This window comes from Perognathus longimembris, chromosome 1, assembly GCF_023159225.1.
Source record: "Perognathus longimembris pacificus isolate PPM17 chromosome 1, ASM2315922v1, whole genome shotgun sequence".
Classification (NCBI taxonomy): Eukaryota; Metazoa; Chordata; class Mammalia; order Rodentia; family Heteromyidae; genus Perognathus; species Perognathus longimembris.
This window is the reverse complement of record NC_063161.1, coordinates 131,933,610-131,954,521: the sequence shown is the minus strand read 5'-3', so window position 1 is coordinate 131,954,521 and position 20,912 is coordinate 131,933,610. Positions and strand designations below refer to the sequence as shown.

Genomic DNA, 20,912 nt, shown 5'->3' with positions numbered 1-20,912 from the left:
CTTCCAAAGTTAATTAGAACTCCATATTCTAAAGACTGTTTTAAACTCCCCTAAACAAGCTCTTTTTAAAGCTTGGTGGTAATTTGGCTCTTTTGTTAAAATTAAGTTCTTAAAGTAAAAAAAAAAATCAAAAGACAAAATGGAAAACCATTGGGCATAGAAAATCCACTGTAGGTTTAATAGAGCCTCTTAAGTCACGGACTGGAGTGAGATGCTCACTGTTCCTTGGGGGCTGGGAGTTTGCTATACATTGTGGCCTTTAGACTTAGGTTCTGTATAAGCTTTCAAAAGAAGAGGATAAAAGCTAATTTTTATGAGAGCCTTGCTTCTGTGGTGGGGTGATTAGGAAACTATTGTGTTAAGTTTGAGCTCTCCAAGTTTAGTACCCCAACTTTTGGTGTTGAAACATAGCTTTAAAATATTCTACCCATGGGAGAAACCTCACAGACACACTAAGCTGAAAAAGCCTCAAACAGAAGAGTACATAATGGCTGATGCTGTTTCTGTGAAACTCAAGAATAGGTGAAACTCTTTTGCAATGCTTACAGTCTAACAATGGTGGTCTACAGTGTGTGTGTGTGTGTGTGTGTGTGTGTGCGTGCGTGCGTGCGTGCGTGTGTGTGTGTGTGTGTCTGTGTTTGGTCGAAGCAGATCTGGAATAAGTATTTTTTTTTTTACTAAGACCTTGATGAAGGAGAGGGGCAGAAGACCCAGTCAAATCTGCGAGGGATGGCTGTGATGGTGGACTCACTTTTAAATGGTGGCTTCATCACTGGCAGATGAAGTCACAGCCCTGGACTCCAGCACTGATACACCCTGCCCTCTGCACCCCTCTCTTGCTGCTCCTCTACTCTGAACCCTACACCCAACACTAATGCTACTTGTACCTTGGCACAAACTATTCCTCCTGCTGATAAGAGACCTTCCCAACCCTGTTCACCTGGGAAATTCTTTTAATACAGAAGCCATTCCCCATCCTCCTGCATGACATCACCACCTTTCATGTATCACTACTTGCTTAGGGGTTTGTTTTTGGCATTAGACGGTGGTGCTCTCTTGGGAGCACTTCTTTGTGTTTGAAATGCCTTGCACAGTGCTCCCACTGAGTAGGGTCTACAAAATGTATGTGTCCCTGAATTAGGTTAGAGCTGTGACAATATAGCCTGATATAGCCATTCGTTTATTGTAGTAATGTTAGAGACAAGATGGACAAATATGTGATTCCAATGAGTCTAGGAAAGACCTAGAATCTTCAAGGATCATATGGCCTGACCCCAGCTCAAATGAGCAGCAGAATGGCTCCACAAAACAGATGGACAGGGATACTGGGATTGGGGATGAGGGCTGGGAGGGAGTGCTAAAGGGGCAGAAGAAAGAGGAAGAAGACAGAGTTGGTGGAAGGAGCTGTAAGGAGAGCAGGGAACTAAGCCCTCATTGACAGTCCTCAAACTCATGAAAGCTTGGTGGAAGCATATTTGTATGATGATGTGCATGTAAATGGTACTCTTCTTATGTACATATCAGCTTGTGTGATGTGAATGCACTGGTGTGTGAGCCTGTGTGCATGTGTATATATGTGTGTATATGAGTCTGTAACTGAGTTTCTGTTTCTGGCTTGGGTTGTCCAGGGAGTGAGCCGAGACAGCAGGAGGGCATCATGGGAAAGTATACTATGGCATCTCTCACATCACAGGCCCTGAGGTTGGAGCCCAATCTATGAAGGCCAAGGAGCCTCTGTATGACACCTAAGCCATATATTTACTGGGCATCCATTGTATTAGGTTTCAGTAGCAGAGCTAAGTGTGGATGACAGGCAGTGCCAACCTGGAATATTGTGCTGAGAAATCTGAGTCCAGGGGAAAGGTGACAGAGACTGATTAGCAATGTCTGCCCTAGGCTTTGACTGGATGCTGGCCAACCCTGGCCTCCAAAGGGGGCCAACAAAGTGTGCTTGTTTTTGCAGATACAATGATGAATCAAATACCTACCTTGAGGAGTGCCCGGTCTACTGTGAGACTCTGCATGTAAACATTTAGAAATGAGTAGCTAAGGGATAGGGACTTCTGGCAGGGTTGAGATGAGTAGGAGAAAGAAAGCATCTCAAACAAGGGCAGTGGGATGAACAGATCCTCACAGGAGAGGAAAAGCAGGCATGTCTGGAGGCAGACAGAATGGCAGGCGGTGAGAAGGGCAGGAAATAGGGAAAGCCTGAGTGCTGGCTCTAGCTGGATAGCTCACAGTTGAGTCACCTTGGCTAGCGCTGGTGGAGGCTGACATCCTACAGGCGCAGCTTGGGTATCTCAGGGCTATCATATTCCATGGAGGCAGACCTTCACTCTATTCCCTAGCTATGGTTGGTGTTGGCAGCCTGGGCACAGTCCTGCATGGGAATCTGAGCCCGTCTGAGCCTTGGTGTGTATGTTGTCAGCTCCTGCAGGTGCAGACAAAATGCCACAATGATTTGCATGGGATGGAGAACACATTTTCAGTTTCCTCCTCCCACAATGGCCAATTTCGCTTTCACAGACTTTCTTTCTCCATCACTACCACACTCAGCTCTCCTCTGTGCTATTTCTGTTTCAACCGCTTCTGGGCCTCCAAAAGCCCAACACCCAGCCAAGGATGTCTCCCATCCTGTGCTCTGCCTCCCTGCCATGTGAAGAGTCCCATATTGAGCATTAGAGTCTGGTCTTGCTTCTCAGCTCAGTATGGAATGCAAGGCTCTTGCTGGGCCTGTTTCCTGTATGTACCCAGAAGAGTTTGGACTTCATAATCTCTGAAATTCCTCTAAGCTGCAGAATGGGGACTTCTGGTTTTGGCTGTTTCTCTGTCCTGGCACCTCACAATGTGTGGAAAATGTTTGCTCTGGGAACTTGGGGTCTTTTAGGCCTTTCTTACTGGTTCCTTATCCTACTACTTTCTCTCCCTTCCTTCCCCACCTCTCTTTCTCAGGTTTGGTTCCTGGACTTGATGTGTGACCATGGGCAAGTCTCAGTTTCCCCATCTGCAAAGTAGAAGGATGAAGCAGGATCCAGACTACTGAGGCCTGGACCATCTTAGGTCCTTTGCTACTGCCATCTATCAGAACACCATGAATCCTGCCTCAGCCTAGAGCCTTTCCACCCTTGCAAGATGGTGTCATTCCCACAGCCTGGCTTGCTGATGGGAAAAGAAGGCTCAAGAAGCAGCAAGGATCCCTGAGGCATTGACAGGAAGGATTCAGAGGCCAGGTTTGTAGTGGGGATTCCAGAGTGACCCAGAAGGCCAGTGTTCATTGAGGCGATAAAACCAGAAAATTCCCCTGAGAAGCCAAGTGCTGGAGGCTTGTCATGCAAATCACTAGGAAGAGATGATTAATTGCGCATAGGCACACACAGAGAGGTGGCTGGTGAGCCATGACTTGTCCAGCATGTTTGTGGATCCCACAGGCTCCTAAGGCGCCACTGAGGGTAGGTGCCTCTGATGAGGCAAGTGTGACAAGCTCCCCTCCTAGAAAGATTAACCAGCCGAGGCCAGTCAAGTGAAGGGGCTGCTGGGAAGAGCAAGAAAGGGCTGCAGATGATCCATTTCAGGGAGATGGTGCTCTGCCCTGAATCTTTGCCAGCTTATGAGAGCAGTGAGGGTGCAGGAGCTGGAACTTTCCTGAGGGTTGGTTAACAGAGAACAACACTTCCAATAGCCAGTTCTCAGCTCCGGAGCTACCTCTTCCTGGCTCCTGGTGTGTCCCTTTAGTTAGCTGACAAACTGCCCAGCTTTCAGTTGTTCATCTTCAGGGACCAAGAGCTCAGTGTGTCCCTGGTGGCTTGTCTGCCCCACTGCAGAAACTCCAGCCATGAAGTCCTTTTCATCAAGCCGAAGTCTCTGTCTGTACTTGTGAGCCTAATCTGACAGAGTCCCTCCTAACTGCCTATTTAGGGTGGTTTGTACCAGCACACAACACATCAATAGCTGTTCAGTGTTGTTAGGTTTTATGAAGGACATTATGTAAAATGTAGGAGAATATAATTACTGTCGATGTACAAAGGTGAAGGGCCAGGGTTTTGATAGAGGTTTACCATCCTTTTAACTCAGTTTCCATATTGGAGATAAAGAACACTAGTGTGGTTAATTTTTGTTGTTGTTTTTGGTGCCAGTCCTGGGGCTTGGACTTAGGGCCTGGCCACTGTCTCTGAGCTTTTTTTTGCTCAAGGCTAGCACTCTATCACTTGAGCCACAGCTCCACTTCTGGCTTTTTTTGGGTGATTAATTGGCAATAAGAGTCTCATGGACTTTCCTGACAGGGCTAAGTTTGAACTGCAATCCTTAGATCTCAGCCTCCTGAGTTGCTAGGATTACAGGTGTGAGCCATTGGCAGCTGGTGGATAGAGTTAATTGTATGTGTCAATTTAGCTGGGCTAGGGTACCCAGTTGTTTGGAAAAACACTAGCCTAAATATTGCTGGGAAGATATGAGCTCTTCTGGAACAGATGTTGACATCCATTTTGGAGATGCAATTAACATCTATAATCAGTTGACTTTAAGTAAAGGAGTTTAGTCTCCATAATGTAGGTGGGCCTCAGTCAGTTGAAGGTCTTAAAAGCCAGGTCTTAAAGAAACCCAGCCTCAAAACTATGAAAGGGAAATCCTGCCAGTTTCCACTCAGCTGGCCTGCCGTCCAGACTTTGGCCTTGCCAGTTGCCCATAATCAAGTGAGTTTGACAAATCTCTGAGTCCTGCTACTCCAGAGAACCCTGACTGATATAATCACCTGCCATGTGTCTGTATAAAGGCAGATAAAGGACACTTCATTCATTGGATGGAAAAGCAATTTGTAATTACTAATATTAGAAAACTGCTAATTTGTGCTGTGCTGTCAATCTCAGACCTCTCTTCAAGCAGTCTTTCATCTCCCTGTTCAAAATCCTTGACGGTGTGCTACTGCCACTTCTGCTGTTATACCAGCTGCCATTTAGGAAATGTTTCTATCACTGTGCAAGTGGTTTGTAATGTCAATAGAGAGAGAGAGAGAGAGAGACAGACAGACAGACAGAGACAGACAGAGAGAGAACATTTTTACTTTGTAGATTAGGAATATGAAGCAGTAAGAAGTAATGTCAGGAGGACCAACTCCTTAGACTGAAATGAGCCTTCAGTGACCTCATTGCCTCAATGACCCTATGTGACCCAGTTAAGGAAAACTGTACTAAGACCTTATTTAAGTGTGCCCTAGACTATCCGATGCCCACACTTAACTTCTTCCTCAAATGCTTTTCTTCTTATGCTGAGCCCATGGAACAGTTCCAGTGTCATTCATGTGACGTTTTCCTGGGTCACCACCATCCGCACTGTTTTGACTTCTTTCTGGGTCCACAATCCCACACCTGGACCTCTTTATGACTTGAGTTACAGCCAGGTTTCCATGTTTCTTTCCCCCATCTGAAAATGCAAGTTCTCCGAGGGCAAGAAAACAAGTCTGACAGATTCTAAAGCAATCAATTTTGATTAGAACAATTAGCTCTATTGAACCTTTTTTTGGTAGTGCTGAAGATGGAACCCAGGGCCTCACATGTGTGAGGAAGGAAAGTGCTACCTCTGAGCTATACCCTGAACCTGGACTTAACTTCCCTAAGGAAGAATAATGGCTTCCTGAAAAGGTCAGGGTTTTTACTCCAGTATTATTGGCAGATCTCTATTTTCCTTGCTCTTTCGTTTGAATGACAAACTTATGCTGACATGTATCCTGTGTTCACTCTTTCAAACCTTTTCTAGGGAACTACAGCAAACCCTCCCATTTTAAGGTATAAACTCCTAGTCCAAATGGCTAAATTGGTTCACTTCAATCATCTCTATTTTGGTATTATCATGTATAATAGGGTTGGAGGCCAGTGGGTTAAGCTGTGTCAGGCCCTTGCTTTATTCCCCCTTAGGAGGAAGGATAAAGCCTTTCTTTATTCTATCAAGATAACTGAGCCCCTTCCCTATACCAAGAATCACATTCTTCAAAGCACTCAATTTGTATAGTGTCTGTCTTCTCCATGAGCTATAGGCCCCGAAAAGTATCACTGGATCTTGAGTTCAGTGTGATGCCTAGCACATATAAAGTATCCTATGTGTCTGTAGAAGTGAATGGGATTTGCATCTCTTTTGCTTCCTAGTGAAAAAGCAATTGAATGGTAGGTTGGACCTGGCTTAATGAGATGTCTAAGAAGTGCTGACTAGCTGGCAGAGTGGTTCAAGTGGTTGGGTGCCTGCTTATCATGTGCAAGGCTGTGTTCAGAGCTCAGCACTGCCAAAAAAAGAAAAAAAAAGTTGACTTGGTTGAATGGCCCTAGGCTTTATGATGCGTAAGCTGTGAGGTGAACTCAGCTTCTCTGTGGATCTGGCCTCTGCAGTAAAAGCTACTGGCTCTTGCTTCTGTATGCAATTCCTTTTCATTACTTGTGACTTAGGGGAATGAACTGTGAATGATGTGGCTTTGCTTTATTATATGAGGTAAGATCACAGCAGCTGCTTTCATTTCCCTTTTGAAGACAAGGACTTGCTATGTACAGCCTGGCCTGGAACTCATGATCTTCCTGTCTCAGCTTCCCAAAGCTTGGATTACAGGTAAGCAAGACATCAGGTTCAGGTAAAAAAGAAAAAAAAGAACAAAAAAATAGATTCAATCTGCCCCTACACTGCATTGTCATCTTGCTTTTAAATGTGAAGCAGAACCAGACAAAAGTTTAGATCTGGGCGAATTTTCCCTCAAATAGGAGGCAAAACTCTCCCGTGTGCTAGTCTGTGCTTGTGAACCGTGAGTTTTTTTTACTCTGATGAGAAAAAAGTGGTTTCCTCACATGTGGCCACTGACCACTACACAGCTGAAGACTTGAGGGAACCTTCTGCTGGGAACCTTCCTTGTTGTGGGAACAGCTTTCTTCTCACTTGGTGATCTCAGTTCCTCTCACTCTGTCAGACTGCAGTTGTTCTTCCTTTCCTTATTATATTTCTTTACTAAATTTTCTTAGGAACATTTCCTATTATTTTTAAAAGCCATTTGTAAATCATTAAGATGCGTTTGAATACTATTCATTGTTTTCTTTGGATAGAGCAATGAAAGGTTTGGTCCAAATCACACTGAGCTAGCTTTATTGTATGGCTATTTGCACGATACGATTAATAAATCATGTCTTCCAACCATTGGTGCATCTTTGGAAAGCTAAGGCCAACTTGAAAACTAGGCTGGACTTGTGTCCTAGTGATGGCTCCTGCAACCTAATAATCATTCCTCACCCCACCCCAGAAACACTACTTGAACTCAGGACCACATGCTTGTTCAGCTGACACTCTACTACTTGTGCCATGCTTCTAGGCCCCTCACCCCCATGACATTCTAATCCATTCCTATCTGCCTACAGCCCCCAACTCTTCCATTTCTCCCTAAGCAGGCTCACTTCACTCCTTGCTGCTCCACAACTCTATATTTACTTACTACAACCTAGCCTGAGGCTGATGTTTAGGTCTCCCTTCTCCCACATTCTCTGGTAATACTATCAGTTCCCCTCAAGTGGCTGGGTCTCCACTGCTCCCCACAAAGTGGTTTGACAGTTCTTGGGATGGCCTTCATGCCATAAAATTTGTGTTATTTCAAGGACTTGTCCAACTAACATCTCAAACACTGGCAATGGGGCTGGGAATGTGGCTTAGTGGTAGAATGCTGCCTAGCGTGCATGAAATCCTGGGTTCTATTCCTCAGTACCACATAAACAAAAAAGCTGGAAGTGGCATGTGGCTCAAGTGGTAGAGTGCTAGCCTTGAGCAAAAGAAGCTCAGGGACAGTGCCCAGGCTCCGAGTTCAAGCCTCAGGACTGCCCTCCCTCCCCCAAACAAAAACAAACAAAAAAACACTGGCAATGTGATGAAATCCTAAGCCTGGTAGACAAGGCTGCATCTTATCAGATGTAGAAGGCAACTGAGCTTACTTCCTAGTGAACAGAGAAACAGATGGGGGTTTCATAGCTGACAGGCTGGGCTTATAGTATTTGTTGGTTGTGGCTATTTTGTACCTAGTGGAGTGGAATATTCACCAACATCCCTGACCTCTTATCACTAGAAAGTAAAAGCAGCCTCCTAGTTGTGCAAGCAAATTATGTATCAACACCACTAGCAGAGTGGTGAAGTGAAAAAGGAACGATGACGTGACATGTTTATATGGGAGTGAGGAAATGGATGCACAAATAACTGGGAAGTTCTGACTTTTTGTTAAAGTTATTTGGCAATGTGACTAAAACCTTCATGAAATATATGCATGCTCTTGGGAGTCAGTTCCATTTTATCGAACGTATAAATGGAGATTTGACATAGGATAAAAATCAGACACAACCAAAACTGTTCAGAGGGGGCTGACTAGTAAATTATGGTGTGCAAACACACGCATACAAGCCTGGAAGGCTGGACACTAAAATTTTTAACTGTACCTTTAAATGGAAGAACCATGAATATTTTTCAAGTTTTCCACTTGAAATGATTATGTAATCCTTGTATAGGGGGAAAGGAAAGCTAACTATAAGCATGACTATAGGTCCATGCAAGTTAGGTTTTCCACCAAGATATCCAGACACTGGCTTCTCTTTGTTCTGAGAACTCCAAACATGAGCAACAGTGGACCTCATGGAAAGGTGCTAGTTGGGCTGATTCTAATCAAAGTGGACTCAGAAGCAAAGAATGCTTTGTGTCTTCCCATTCTTAGCAATTTTATAGATCCTTCATGTTTTGGACATCTACTTTTCTTCTACTTTATCCAATAAAAGTCTATTATAAAAGTTAATTAACTGCTGAACCTTTCATTATCTTAAAGTCACCACTGTTGCACGGCCATTTAAATCTGACCAGGAACAGAAGGAACACTAGTTCCATCAAATCATAGTAAGCCATGCTTGTCTTAGTCCCACTGATGCACAATGCCAATCATCTCAATGCTTACTGCACTCTTATGAAGCTATTTTTCATGGCTGTCACTTCCAGCAGTGCTAAGAGATTCTGGTTGCTTACCTCTGGATCAAAATACCTTCAGCTGATGCTAGAAAGGCATGCATACCACGCAGTAAACAGCTGAAAGCTACACCACAAAAGGGAGAATGTAGACTAAAGACTGTGGACCTACAATTGACATTAAGGTTGTTTGGGAAGGGGAGAATTCTCCTTTTCCCTAAAGGTAGCGGACGGATCTTATCAGATAAACAGCAGTTTACATACTTCCTAAAGGATAAAATACAAATAGTTTATGGTGGCTTACCAATTACAGTCACTTGTTTAATCCATCTATGTCCTCTGGCACTCAATTTCTCACTGTCTTACATAAAGACACATTAATTCACTGTTTCAGACCTTTATTTCTTTTTAATTTGAACATTAGGCTTTTATAAGTACAAAAGGTTCACAAGTACAAAAAATTCCATACAGCTGTGGAGAAGTTAGAAAAATCTAGGAAAAGACAATTTTCAGAGTTGGATAAAAGTTATCTAAGTGATAGTCTTTTTGATGTGTGGCTGTAGAAATGGTAAAAACTGTTTCATAGTTATTGTAGTACATTTTTTGGTGACTCATTTTTACCTGTTACAAGAAATCTGTCTTACACATTAATTTTGGGTAGATTTCTTGCCTGAATTTTGCTAAAGCCTAACTTTCAGCATTTTCAAAGATGATTATTTTTACCATCAGCCTGTAATGTTCTGTCCAAAGGAAGATCTTCACAACAACTCTAGAAGCAAGAAAAATTGAATCTGAATTCATAGTTATTGTTCTTTTCAATGTTAAGAAAAAAATGCTGAAAAAGAATGATGAATTTCTTTTAGTATTAATTTCTTTTTACAAGTTTAATTTTCCCACATACTGCTGATGAATTACATCTGATTAGCTTTTATTTACTTATTTTTTTCAACATATTTACAAGGAATTTTCTTTTTTTTTTTTTGACCAGTCCTGGGCCTTGGACTCAGGGCCCGAGCACCGTCCCTGGCTTCTTCCCGCTCAAGGCTAGTTCTCTGCCACTTGAGCCACAGCGCCGCTTCTGGCCGTTTTCTGTATATGTGGTGCTGGGGAATCGAACCTAGGGCCTCGTGTATCTGAGGCAGGCACTCTTGCCACTAGGCTATATCCCCAGCCCCAGGAATTTTCTTGAAAGACTGTTTTTTCCCTATCTCAAAGACTCTGGATAAAACTGGTATTAGAAGAGAAGTTTGTCTTCTCATTTTCCTACCTAGTAACCTGTTGTAAGAGAACTGAGAGTTCCATAGCCTTTGTTCAGCAATTCTAGGCATGGCTGAAATTGAATAATGATAACCAAAGCTTCCCTTTAATCAAAGGTAATTAAAAATACTGCTAGAATGCTGTGTTCATGGAGATCAAATAAATATGGAAAGCCAGATCCGTAGCTGTCTCACAGCTTAGATTTTTTTCTCCTTTGCTTAATAAGAAATAAATTATCATCACTATCATCTTCCACGTATCTCTCTTTTTTCTTCTGCTTGCTTCGCTGGCTCTCTTTGGAAAGCTTGTCTTCTCTCAGTTTGTGGTAATGTGATGAGTGGTGGGAGGACTTATGTGATTTCTGGGTTTTAACACTGCTGGAAGAAGATTGAGGTTTTGGGCCGCGAGGGAAGTCCTCTTCCACTTCATGATGCCTGCCATCCCTCCTGTGCTTCTCATGTTCTCTTTTCCTGCTCAGTTCTTTCTGGATTGCTTTATCTTCTTGAAGCTGCCTACTGCTTTTCCTTGAGTCATGGCTCTTCCTCCTATCATGGTGGGGTCTCTTATATGCTGCTTCCATATGTGGTCTCTTGAACTGCCTAGGCAAGTTTCCATTTTTCTGCAGTTCTGAAAAATATAAAAGTGTTTTTTGCATATTGGGCAGTTAAATAGTCCATATTGAAGTTGCATAGGTCTGGAAATAACTTAGCAAAAAGGGATTGCTAAAAAGGGAAAGCATCCAAAAATCCAGTAATTATTTCATTCAACATAGTTTAAAGATGTTAAAAAATAGCAGAAATGACTAAGAACAGTCATCTTAGCTTCTTCTTTTTTTTTTTTTTTGCCAGTCCTGGGCCTTGGACTCAGGGCCTGAGCACTGTCCCTGGCTTCTTCCTGCTCAAGGCTAGCACTCTGCCACTTGAGTCACAGCGTCACTTCTGGCCATTTTCTGTATATGTGGTGCTGGGGAATCGAACCCAGGGCTTCATGTATACGAGCCAAGCGCTCTTGCCACTAGGCTATATCTCCAGCCCCCATCTTAGCTTCTGAAGCAAAGTCTTGTCTGACCATCTCAAGGTTCCTCCAGTGACAGTCAGCCCCTGAATTCAGATAAGGCAAAGTGAGATGTGCAAAATGGCCTTTGGATGGTCTCATGTGATGTTTCTAGCATCCTGTGAATACAAAGACTGGCCTATTACTGAGAGGTGCATACTAAATTAGCCAGGAAAATTTCCTTCTCAGAGTTGACTTGGGAATGTGTGTATGTGTGTGTGTGTGTGTGTGTAAAGGATGAAGGTTATAATCCCTAAACCTTGAAAGAGTATAGCCAATAAGAGTATGGCCAATAAAAACTTTTAGCATACTTTCAGCATAAATTAACAGTTTCAGTGAATCATAGTGAACCTTGTGTTGGAGTTGAGAAAACTCTTTAAAAAAGAAAAAGGTTAATATTTTTCTCAGATTATCAAAGAGCAGCTAGGTATGGTGATTCCTGCTTGTAATTCTAATGACTTGGGAGGCAGAGATCAGACTGATCAAAGTTGAAAGCCAGCTTGGACAAAAAGTTTGAAAGATCCCACCTCAATTAGTAAAAGCTGAGTGTGTTAGCATGTATCTGCTGTCCCAGCTATACAGAGAACATAGGAAGTCTGTGGCCTAGAGGCTGGTTTGGGTATTGATAAGAGACTATTCAAAAAAATTAAAGCAAAAAAGGCTGGTAACATAGCTTGTGTGGTAGTTAGCAAGGATAAGGTCCTGATTTCAAACTCTAGTATGTCCCCCTTCCCTCAAAAAAAAGTTATACTCACTATAAAAATTTAGAAAAAAATGAAAAATAAGAGAAAGCAGTCATAATCCTTTAATTCAGAGATGACATTTTCATACATTTCTTTTATATCTCTTTCTAGTTTGGTTGCCTAGTTACTATCTTCACGTGCTATAATTTCTCTACAACTGAGATAAATTTTATATGAGATCTAACACATAAGCTATGCAGGAGCTTTAGGCAATTTTTCTGCTTTCCTAAGAATTAGTATCTTAATTTTGATAGGACTCAGAGTCTAAAAAAAAGATAACTTCAAAAGGGCAAAAGAGCTAGGCACCAGTGACTCACACCCGTTATCATAGCTGCTCAGGGCACTGAGATCCCAGAGGACTGCAGTTCAAAGCTTGTCCATGCAGAAATGTTTGGGACACTTCATTTCCAAAATAGCCAGCAAAACACCAGGCTGGAGGTGTGGCTAAAGTGGAAGAGTGTCAGCCAAGCATGCAAGCAAACTGAGCAAGCAGGAGGCTCCGAGTTCAAGCCCCAGTTAAAAAGAAACAACAAAAACAACTTTCTGTTAACAAGTCCACAGAATGCACTGAGGTCAGGCTGTGGGCCTGGAGCTCTGCTTGCTAAGAGCAGCAAAACCAAAGGAACGAACTTGGAAGGAAGTTCCATCCATTACCTACCAGGAAAGCCTTTCTTTGCAAGAAAAGTATTAGATACATACAGAAAGGAAGAACTGCTTATCAAATAAAAAAATTTCAAAGGAATCTTTAACATTCTGCCTCCATAGATAGCAGCATTTTCTTGAACATTTTCTCATATGCTTACTCTGGGAAGAAAAAGTTTATTCTGAACAGATTACAATGGGATTTTTGAAGTCAAGACTTGTGTTTTTAGAGATCAAGAAAGGTATAGTTTCTATGGTAATTATAAGTACATTTTTCTATGGTAACCAATCAACTCTTAAGTCAGCAAAGATAGTAAAGTTTAATTCCATACCTTTTGCTTTGCGTTTTATTCTATGTTCTCTTGCCTGAATTTCATATTTGTCATCATAGAAATAGATGAACGGAGATGTTGGAAATGTCTGGTTAAACATTCTTCTTTCTGTACATTCCTACAAATTGTATTAGAAATTGCAAAGTCACAAAGTTTGCACTGTTCAGAGTATCTTCCCGTGGGCTTTGTGGGCCAAGTTAATTAGAGACAAGCCCTACATCACTGGTGCCTCAGAATGTAGCTGATGGAGTAGTCCTTATTGGATGTGGGGGTCACACACGCCAACAACCCTATTTCAGTTTTATGCTATTTGCTGAGGCTTGGGTTTTTTCTCTTCCTTACCTATGAAACTCATCTTTCTCAACCTTCCCTCAGTTTGAGTTAAGAACACTGAGGAGTAGTTGACTGCACTTACCTTGTCCTCTGTTTAGAGGCTGTACTGTACCCAGCCTTGGGCTAACAATCTGTCCTTTCCCTGTCTGTCTCCAATAGCCTTCCATCAACTGCTTCTCCTGTGTCTCTGTCCCATCCTCAAAATATAGGGTATAAATTCTTATTAGCCCTTTCCTCCGCACACAAATGGTTTGTAAGCTCAACATTCACTGTTCACTTGAGTAATGAGTCTGTAGTGAGGAGTGGGGTGGTACTGGGTTATGTCTGCTTTCAAATTACTTAGGTAAGTTTTGAGAGACCCCACCGGAAATTCCTTTCTCGTCTTCCCTCTTCCTTTCTGCTAAGATCACTGCTTTTACTTGCAATTCCTCTACTCTCATGATTCTGGCCTTCCCATGCCTGATAGTCCCCAAATGCACATGCTTTAAGCTGAGCCACTCCCCTGATGGTAGGCTTTTATCATATGTCTATTTAGCAGAATTTCTGAAACCCTTTTTCTTTAAAAAAAATTTCCCTTTTCAACTCTACTATTTTGTCTTCTATCTTGCCTAAATTTATTTATGAATATCCAACATTTTTTGGCCAAATATTGAAGAAAAATACAGAACCTTTTGGAAAGTATGGGAAATATCTACATAGATTAAGCTGATTATTTCCTAACTTTGACTTTATATACTAGCCTTGTATTTCTAAGGTATCTGACCAAGCTGATGGACATACATTTATATCCTTCATTTGCAGAGTAAAGAAAATCACGAATCAGGCTGAGCGTGGTGGCGCACGCCTGCAATCCCAAATACTCAGGAAGTGGAGATAGGTAGATCACGATTTGAGGCCAGCCCAGGCAAAGTTGACAAGACCCTATCTCAAAAACAAGCCGAATATGCTGGCGCATGCCTGTGGTCCCAGCTACTCAGGAGGTGGAGGCAGGAGGATCGTGGTTCGAGGCCAGCCCAGACAAAGTTAGCATGATACTCTATCTGAAAAAAACAAACTAAAAGCAAAAGGACTGGGGGCATGGCTCAAGTGTTACAGCACTTGCCTAGCAAGTGCAAGACCTTGAGTTCAATCCCCAGTCCTTAAAACAAAGCAAAAAAATAAAAAATAAAAACAAAAACAAAAGAAAAAAAAAAGAAAATCATGAGTCATTCCCAAATATATTCTTAAGAACAGAAAGTAATAAAAATCTGTATTTACCATTGATATTGTACTGTAACAGTTTACCTTAATCGACTTCTGTTTTTAGCCCCAAGACAACAGTTTTCATAGAACCAGCGTTTGGGTTTGCAATGCTAAGAAGTAGCTTTCTATTTCCTAATTTGGTCTTTTACCTTTACTATTTTTTTCCTTCTGCCATCTTTAGATTTTGGGACTTCCTATATCATTTTGGGCTATTTGGGATCTTGCAGATTATAAGGCAAGCTTATAGGACAACATAAAGAAATCTTTTCTTTGGTTTTTTTGTTTTTTTTTTTTTGTGTCAATCATGGGCTTGAACTTGGGGCCTGGGAACTATCCTTGAGCTCTTTTTGCTTAAAGCTAGCACTCTATCACTTGGTGCCAGAATGCCACTTCCAGTTTATGGGTAGTTACTTGGAGATAAGAGTCTCCTGGACTTTCCTGCCCAGGCTGGCTTTGAGCCGCAATCCTCAGATCTCAGCCTCCTGAGTTGCTAGGATTACAGGCGTGAGCCACCAGCGTCCAGCTAAGAAATCTTTTCATAACCATGACCTGTGACAAAGTAAATTCCCATTCCCAGGAAAAAAGGTAATCATGAAAGGCTTGGGTTTAAGATTCTAACTATAACACAAATGAAAGTCTACTAATTAATAACAAAATACATGAAGGTACATAACTTATCACACAAGTAGTACAGGAGTAATATTCATATCTAGTACTTTAGGCTACAAAGCAATTTTACCTTCAGTAAGAGTTTTAACCCTACATAATAGAAGCAAGTTATGATTATAAAACAGTTCTAGAAATCTTGGTATAGTCAGCCAATACCCACACCAACAGCATCTTTTACTACTTCTAGCTCCCTCCCATTCACCCTTTCACATTCTCCTTAAGTAGTCTCTTGGTACAGTGTCTTTCTAGCTAGAGAATGAAGAGAATTTGGGCAGGGCAATGTCCTATCCTTCACATGAAGAATCAGTAACATCTGCAGGGTTGAATTTCTAGACATGAAGGGAAGGGGTCTTCAGACATATTTAATGAGCTGCATAGTCTTATTTGGGTCTTGTACAGCTGAGACAAATATAAATACACAGAGCTATATAGTAACTACAATGTTTCCAAAGGTACATATAAGTTATATTTGATTATCCATATTGTTAGTCTTCTCCATTAACACAGACAATTGATAGTGGTGATATAATTTACTTACTACTCTGCAATGGCCACATCACTCATCTTCTTAGTGTTGGCTAATCTAGAACACTCTGTCTATGCTTTATTGCAACTCAGAGTTTACCTAAACCTAGATTTCAATATAAATTCAAATGCTTTAAGCACATTCCTACATTAGCAGCAAGCATCTTACTCTAATTGTTTTTCTTTAACTGAACAAACACCAATGCTAAAATCATACCTTTTTGCTGTGAAGGGCAAGCAAGCATAAATTAAACCATCTCTGATTTGTGTAGCAGTGGATTAATTATGTGAGTATATGAGTATGTCCTGTAAAAGGTCTTGGCAACATCTGAATGCTAGTAACCAGGATGAATGCACAGAGTAAGTAAAAGATCTAGAGATTATAATTCTGTAAAATAAATCTCTAGTTAAGCTGTCAATGTGAGTTCTACAGAAGTTTAGTTGAGTATCCTGTAGGATTTCTCCATCTCTATCCACCATATGATGGGTTTGATCAAAATGGAGACAGCATCCAAATCTTAGTGCTGTATAACGTCTTTGCTTTGGAGATAAAGACTGAGGACCAAAGAAAAAAGTGAATAGTTCAAATCACCTGGTTAAGTCAGTAGCGGAGCAAAAATTAGAACTGAGAGCTGGGCGTGGTGGCACACGCCTGTAATCCCAGCACTTGGGAGGCTGAGGCAGAAGGATCGCGAGTTCCAGACCAACCTGGGCTACATAGCGAGACTCTGTCTTAAAAAAAAACAGAACAACAAAAAAATTAGAACTGAGGATCAGAGCCTCATTCTAGCTATTAAATTCTACCATTTACCCCAACAGTCTTGCTGCCCGAAAATGGAGGAGAAACCTGATCTGCTGGTGAGCTCTGTGTAGCACTATTTCTTCTCCCAGCCTTTTGTCTCTCCCCACATCTGTAGGGCTCCCAAGGTCTGTATTAGTAAAATGTCATGGTTGGAGCTCAAAAGGTGGTTGTAATATTCCCTCTCTCACTCTACCCATTCTGTTGCTCAGTCCTCTATCTACTTTGAAGACTCTAAAGCCTCTGTGTTTTCTGCATCCTGCCACTGAATCTGATTTGATATTAGTTTATTGCAGTTTCTAGACAATAATATGAGATGCCTGCATGGAGAATGAGAATATATTTTTCCATAAGGATTTTCTAATTCCTGTGTCACTGCCTTTCTTCCTTTGTGCCAAGATTCCCACAATCTGCTGGTTCTGAGCCTATTCTTACCTGTATCTTGTCTCTGCATGAGTTACTCCTACTTACACTTAATATGGTGACTGCCTAGGGGACTCATGCCCATCTCAAAGCCAACAGTTTCTTCTTCTCTGATTCCTCAAAGTCTAGAATACAGGTTAGTCCTTTTGGCTGGGCCTGGGAATATGTTGGTTGGGAGCCTGGGCACCTGTAGGTGGGTGAGTCAGTGATGTGCCACCTCTGCCTTTCCACTACTGAAGATCAGGGATTGAATGAGAGTGATGAAGTCTTAATTGAATATGAATATGGTATCATGGAAAATTGGAGAACTAATAAAAAAACTCAAACTTAATGCACCTGTGTCCAAGTAAGGATAAGATCTCATGAGAACTGTTACTATGTTCTTGATGATGACAATTATTTGTCTGATTGACTTTATGAACTATTTTTTTCATGTACACTTAAAACAATTAGTGTTTACTGCTCTGAAAGATACTCTGCCAAAGACAGGAGAATTAGTTAAAATACATTAAATCTTGCCTCTGAATATTAATGTGTAAACAAGTAAACATTCAGGAGTTACATTATTTTTGAGTACATCTTTCAGCAACCACTCCCTAATAACACAATTCTTCATGCCCAAATGCCACTCAAACTTACGTGTCCATAATGGCCTTTTTGTGCACAGTTGTAGCAATACATTAAGGCCGATTGTCCAGAAGGAGTCTTCGGCTTTTTTGGTGGTCCAGGTTTGATCTGTAACATAAATATTTCTTTGGCTTTAGCAAACTTCAGCAGAAAGTTAAAACCTTGTGCTTTCCAAAACAGTTCTTTTCAGGTATGAGATCCCTTGGAATAGTGCTCCTTAAAGATTAGTGTGGAGTGACAGTAGATAGAAGATGGAGCCAGTAACATTTAAGGAACAAGCAGGGGTACTCATAAAAGTGACAGAGAAGGGAAGGCTCATGGATGTTGACACACAGGAGGACACAGAGTTAGTCCTTAACAGAGTATTTCCAGGGCTGGGAATATGGCCTAGTGGTAAAGTGCTCGCCTTGTATACATGAAGCCCTGGGTTCAATTCCTCAGCACCACATATATAGAAAAAAGCCGGAAGTGGCACTGTGGCTCAAGTGGTACTCAAGAGTGCTAGCCTTGAGCAAAAAGAAGCCAGGGACAGTGCTCAGGCCCTGAGTCCACGCCCCAGGACTGGCAACAAAAACAAAACAAATAAACAAGAGACTATTTCCAAGCAAGATAAACTGATCTATAAAGCCAAGTATGGCAGAATGGCCCAAAGACATCGAGACTGAGAAATAACTCAATACTAGAGTAATGACTATACAATGGTAACCATATTTTGAGAATTTGGAACTAGCAGAGAGGTACCAAGAATACAGAAGGCAGCAGTGTAAAGAGTGAAGGGTGTACAAAAATCTAAAGAGAAGAATAAGGAAAGAAATAATTGCCCACAGAAGCTGGGATGTGAGTTGCATTGAGAAACCTTATTACTGGTGTCTATGTATTATTTTCATTAGAAGGTGATCTTCCCAGCATGTATATGAGGACATGTGACTCCTCTAATAGCTTCACCTCATAATCAGGAAAGACTGAGCCCTTACAATGCTTACCATTTTTCTCTTCCACCTGTCTGACCTTTCCACATGCTTTGGAGCATGGCCCAATGTGTCACTAACTTTTTTGTTGTTCTCCGAACACTCTAAACAAACTGGTAGTATACTTTGGAATTGGCAGTTCCATCTGCCTGGATCACTATTCTCCCACATACAACATAGGAATAAGGCCTTTTTGGCCAACCTATTTAAAACTGCTAGCTCCCCTCCATGGTACTCTCTATGCCCCTTCTCTTAGAGCCTCGCCAATCAACTAATCCCCCAAACAAAAAGCCAGAAAAAAGTTAACAATCTCCATGGCTCTTTTCATATCTCACATATTAAATATTTTACTTGTTTTAGCTATCTACCCCCTTCCCACAAGGCAAGGGGAAAGTACATTCTGTGAAGCCAACGATTTTTGCCTGTTTTTGCCCATTGCCATATTCTAGTTCTTGGAACACAGCTAAGCATATAGTACAAGCTCAGTAAGATTAATGGATAATGAGGGACACATATGTAAAGCATATGCCCACAGTAAACATCTGATAGATTTTAGCTACTGTTATTAACAATTGAGTGTATCTCAAGAAACTATTTTATGTCCTTCAGGGAAACTTATAAAATCAAGCTATGACACATTAAAAAGCTTGAATAAATTATTAACAGCTTCCTTAGTGTTTCTTTTACTTCACATTGAGTGCGTGGTACCTTATTAGGAAGGAATTAGTAAAGCAAAGAGTAACAGGGATGAAGTGATCCTTCTTAATCAATCTTGAAAGCATGTTTCACGTTGACATGTTATTTTATTTTGAAAGTAATCTTAAATATAGCCCTTCTTTTCACAGTTATGCTTCTTCCTGAAGTGCAAACATTTGGATGCTCATTCATCTGAATAATGTCACTATTTAAAAACTTCCATTATAACTAATAAAAATAGCATCAGTATTTATATTGTGCTATGAAATTCTAAACTGTTTCACAATAATTAATTAGTAAATGACATGACAAGCACTATCTACACGCTCTCATTTTAATAAACTATCATGTTCTAGGACTTAATAGGAATGAAATCAGCCTAGATCTTACCTAATTAGCGAACATTTCTGTATTAGAATACAGTACTGAAAATTCAATAATGATTTCCAGTGGACAAGTTTTCATACTATAATCTAACAAAAATCTTTAAGCTATTTAAAATGTGAGAAATACAAATCTTGACTCAACACTTCTGCCTTGGAGTATGCCTTTAGTTTTAATTAACAGTAAAGATCCAATTTAAGGCACTATGTGTCAACTGATTAATTCTGGGTTCAGGGTTCTGTCATACGCGCCTGTACTGCTGACAAAAAGTTAATAGCAAAGGAGTGAATATAGTTTTAGAACTTTTTGGAACTCAAAATGTATCTAAAGACTTTGACCCAATGTACACCAAGTGAACTATTTATGAAAAGTTTTTTTTTTTTACAGACATTTAAATAATCTGTATTTGTAGGGTGATATCTTGGAGATTACTTTACTATCAATATATAGAAGTAATAGCCTGGTAGATAGCATTACCTATGAAAGGTCCATCCCATCTGCTATTCTTGCTGAAAGCTTTTCATGCACCAGTAAACTCAGTAAATATCAGAAGATAACACATAAGCCTACCACGCCACGGATTTACTTCTAATGTCTCCTCAAAGTGCAGCCCAATGCAACGATTACAAATGATTTTCTTCTAATGTCATTTTACATAACCCTTTTTTCTGCATGAGTAGTTAGTGCCCAATGAATGAATGAATGCCATTAAAACAGTTAATCATTATCTGGGACACTGGCCTTACTCCCTTTACTACTAGGAATCTCCATGACAAAGGCCAAGAGATCAAAATGCTAGAGCTGCCTCAGTGTCCTATTTCTAACAGTAATTTTTAATGCAAATGAACTTGCTGGGCATCTCCCTCAGTGACCTTGAGCTGCCCTTATCTAAACTGACTTTGATCCAATGAGGGCTTGCATCTAATTGATGCTTATTACTATATAGGATGCAATTAATTTCACTAATTAAAGATTTTTCTACTTTTGTGAACACAAAATAGATTTTTATTTATAATCATATATATTGAGTATAGACTATGTTTTAATCAATCCAGTTTTCATGTGAACATGTATTAAGAGGCATATTAAAAAACAGCAAAAATATTTGCAACAATGTACAGCACTGAGAAAGTAGTGATTACCTCTTTCTGAACAATTGCATTTGCCTATACATCTTAAATCAATGATTTTCATGCTTGAGAAGTCTTGTTCTTTTAAAAATATTTCCAAATCAATGTATTCTTTTAACAAATTAAATAACATAACT

The 20,912-nt window shown here is 40.8% G+C and overlaps 1 protein-coding gene across 5 annotated transcripts in view; it reads right to left on the bottom strand.

Moving 5' to 3' along the window:
- Positions 1-10,103: 10,103 nt before the first annotated feature.
- Zcchc7 (zinc finger CCHC-type containing 7) overlaps positions 10,104-20,912 on the bottom strand; it is a 194,829-nt gene continuing 184,020 nt past the window's right edge. For 4 of the 5 annotated variants that reach the window (XM_048335793.1, XM_048335864.1, XM_048335947.1 and 1 more), the window contains exons 7-9: positions 17,610-17,705; positions 12,980-13,097; positions 10,104-10,836 (exon numbers count right to left, since the gene is read on the bottom strand). In XM_048335793.1, coding sequence (XP_048191750.1) covers positions 10,400-10,836; positions 12,980-13,097; positions 17,610-17,705 — 651 coding nt within the window. In that variant the 3' untranslated portion in view covers positions 10,104-10,399. Of the gene's footprint in view, positions 10,837-12,979; positions 13,098-16,340; positions 16,481-17,609; positions 17,706-20,912 lie in introns of all 5 variants that reach the window. The other variant, XM_048336012.1, reaches the window with a different exon arrangement.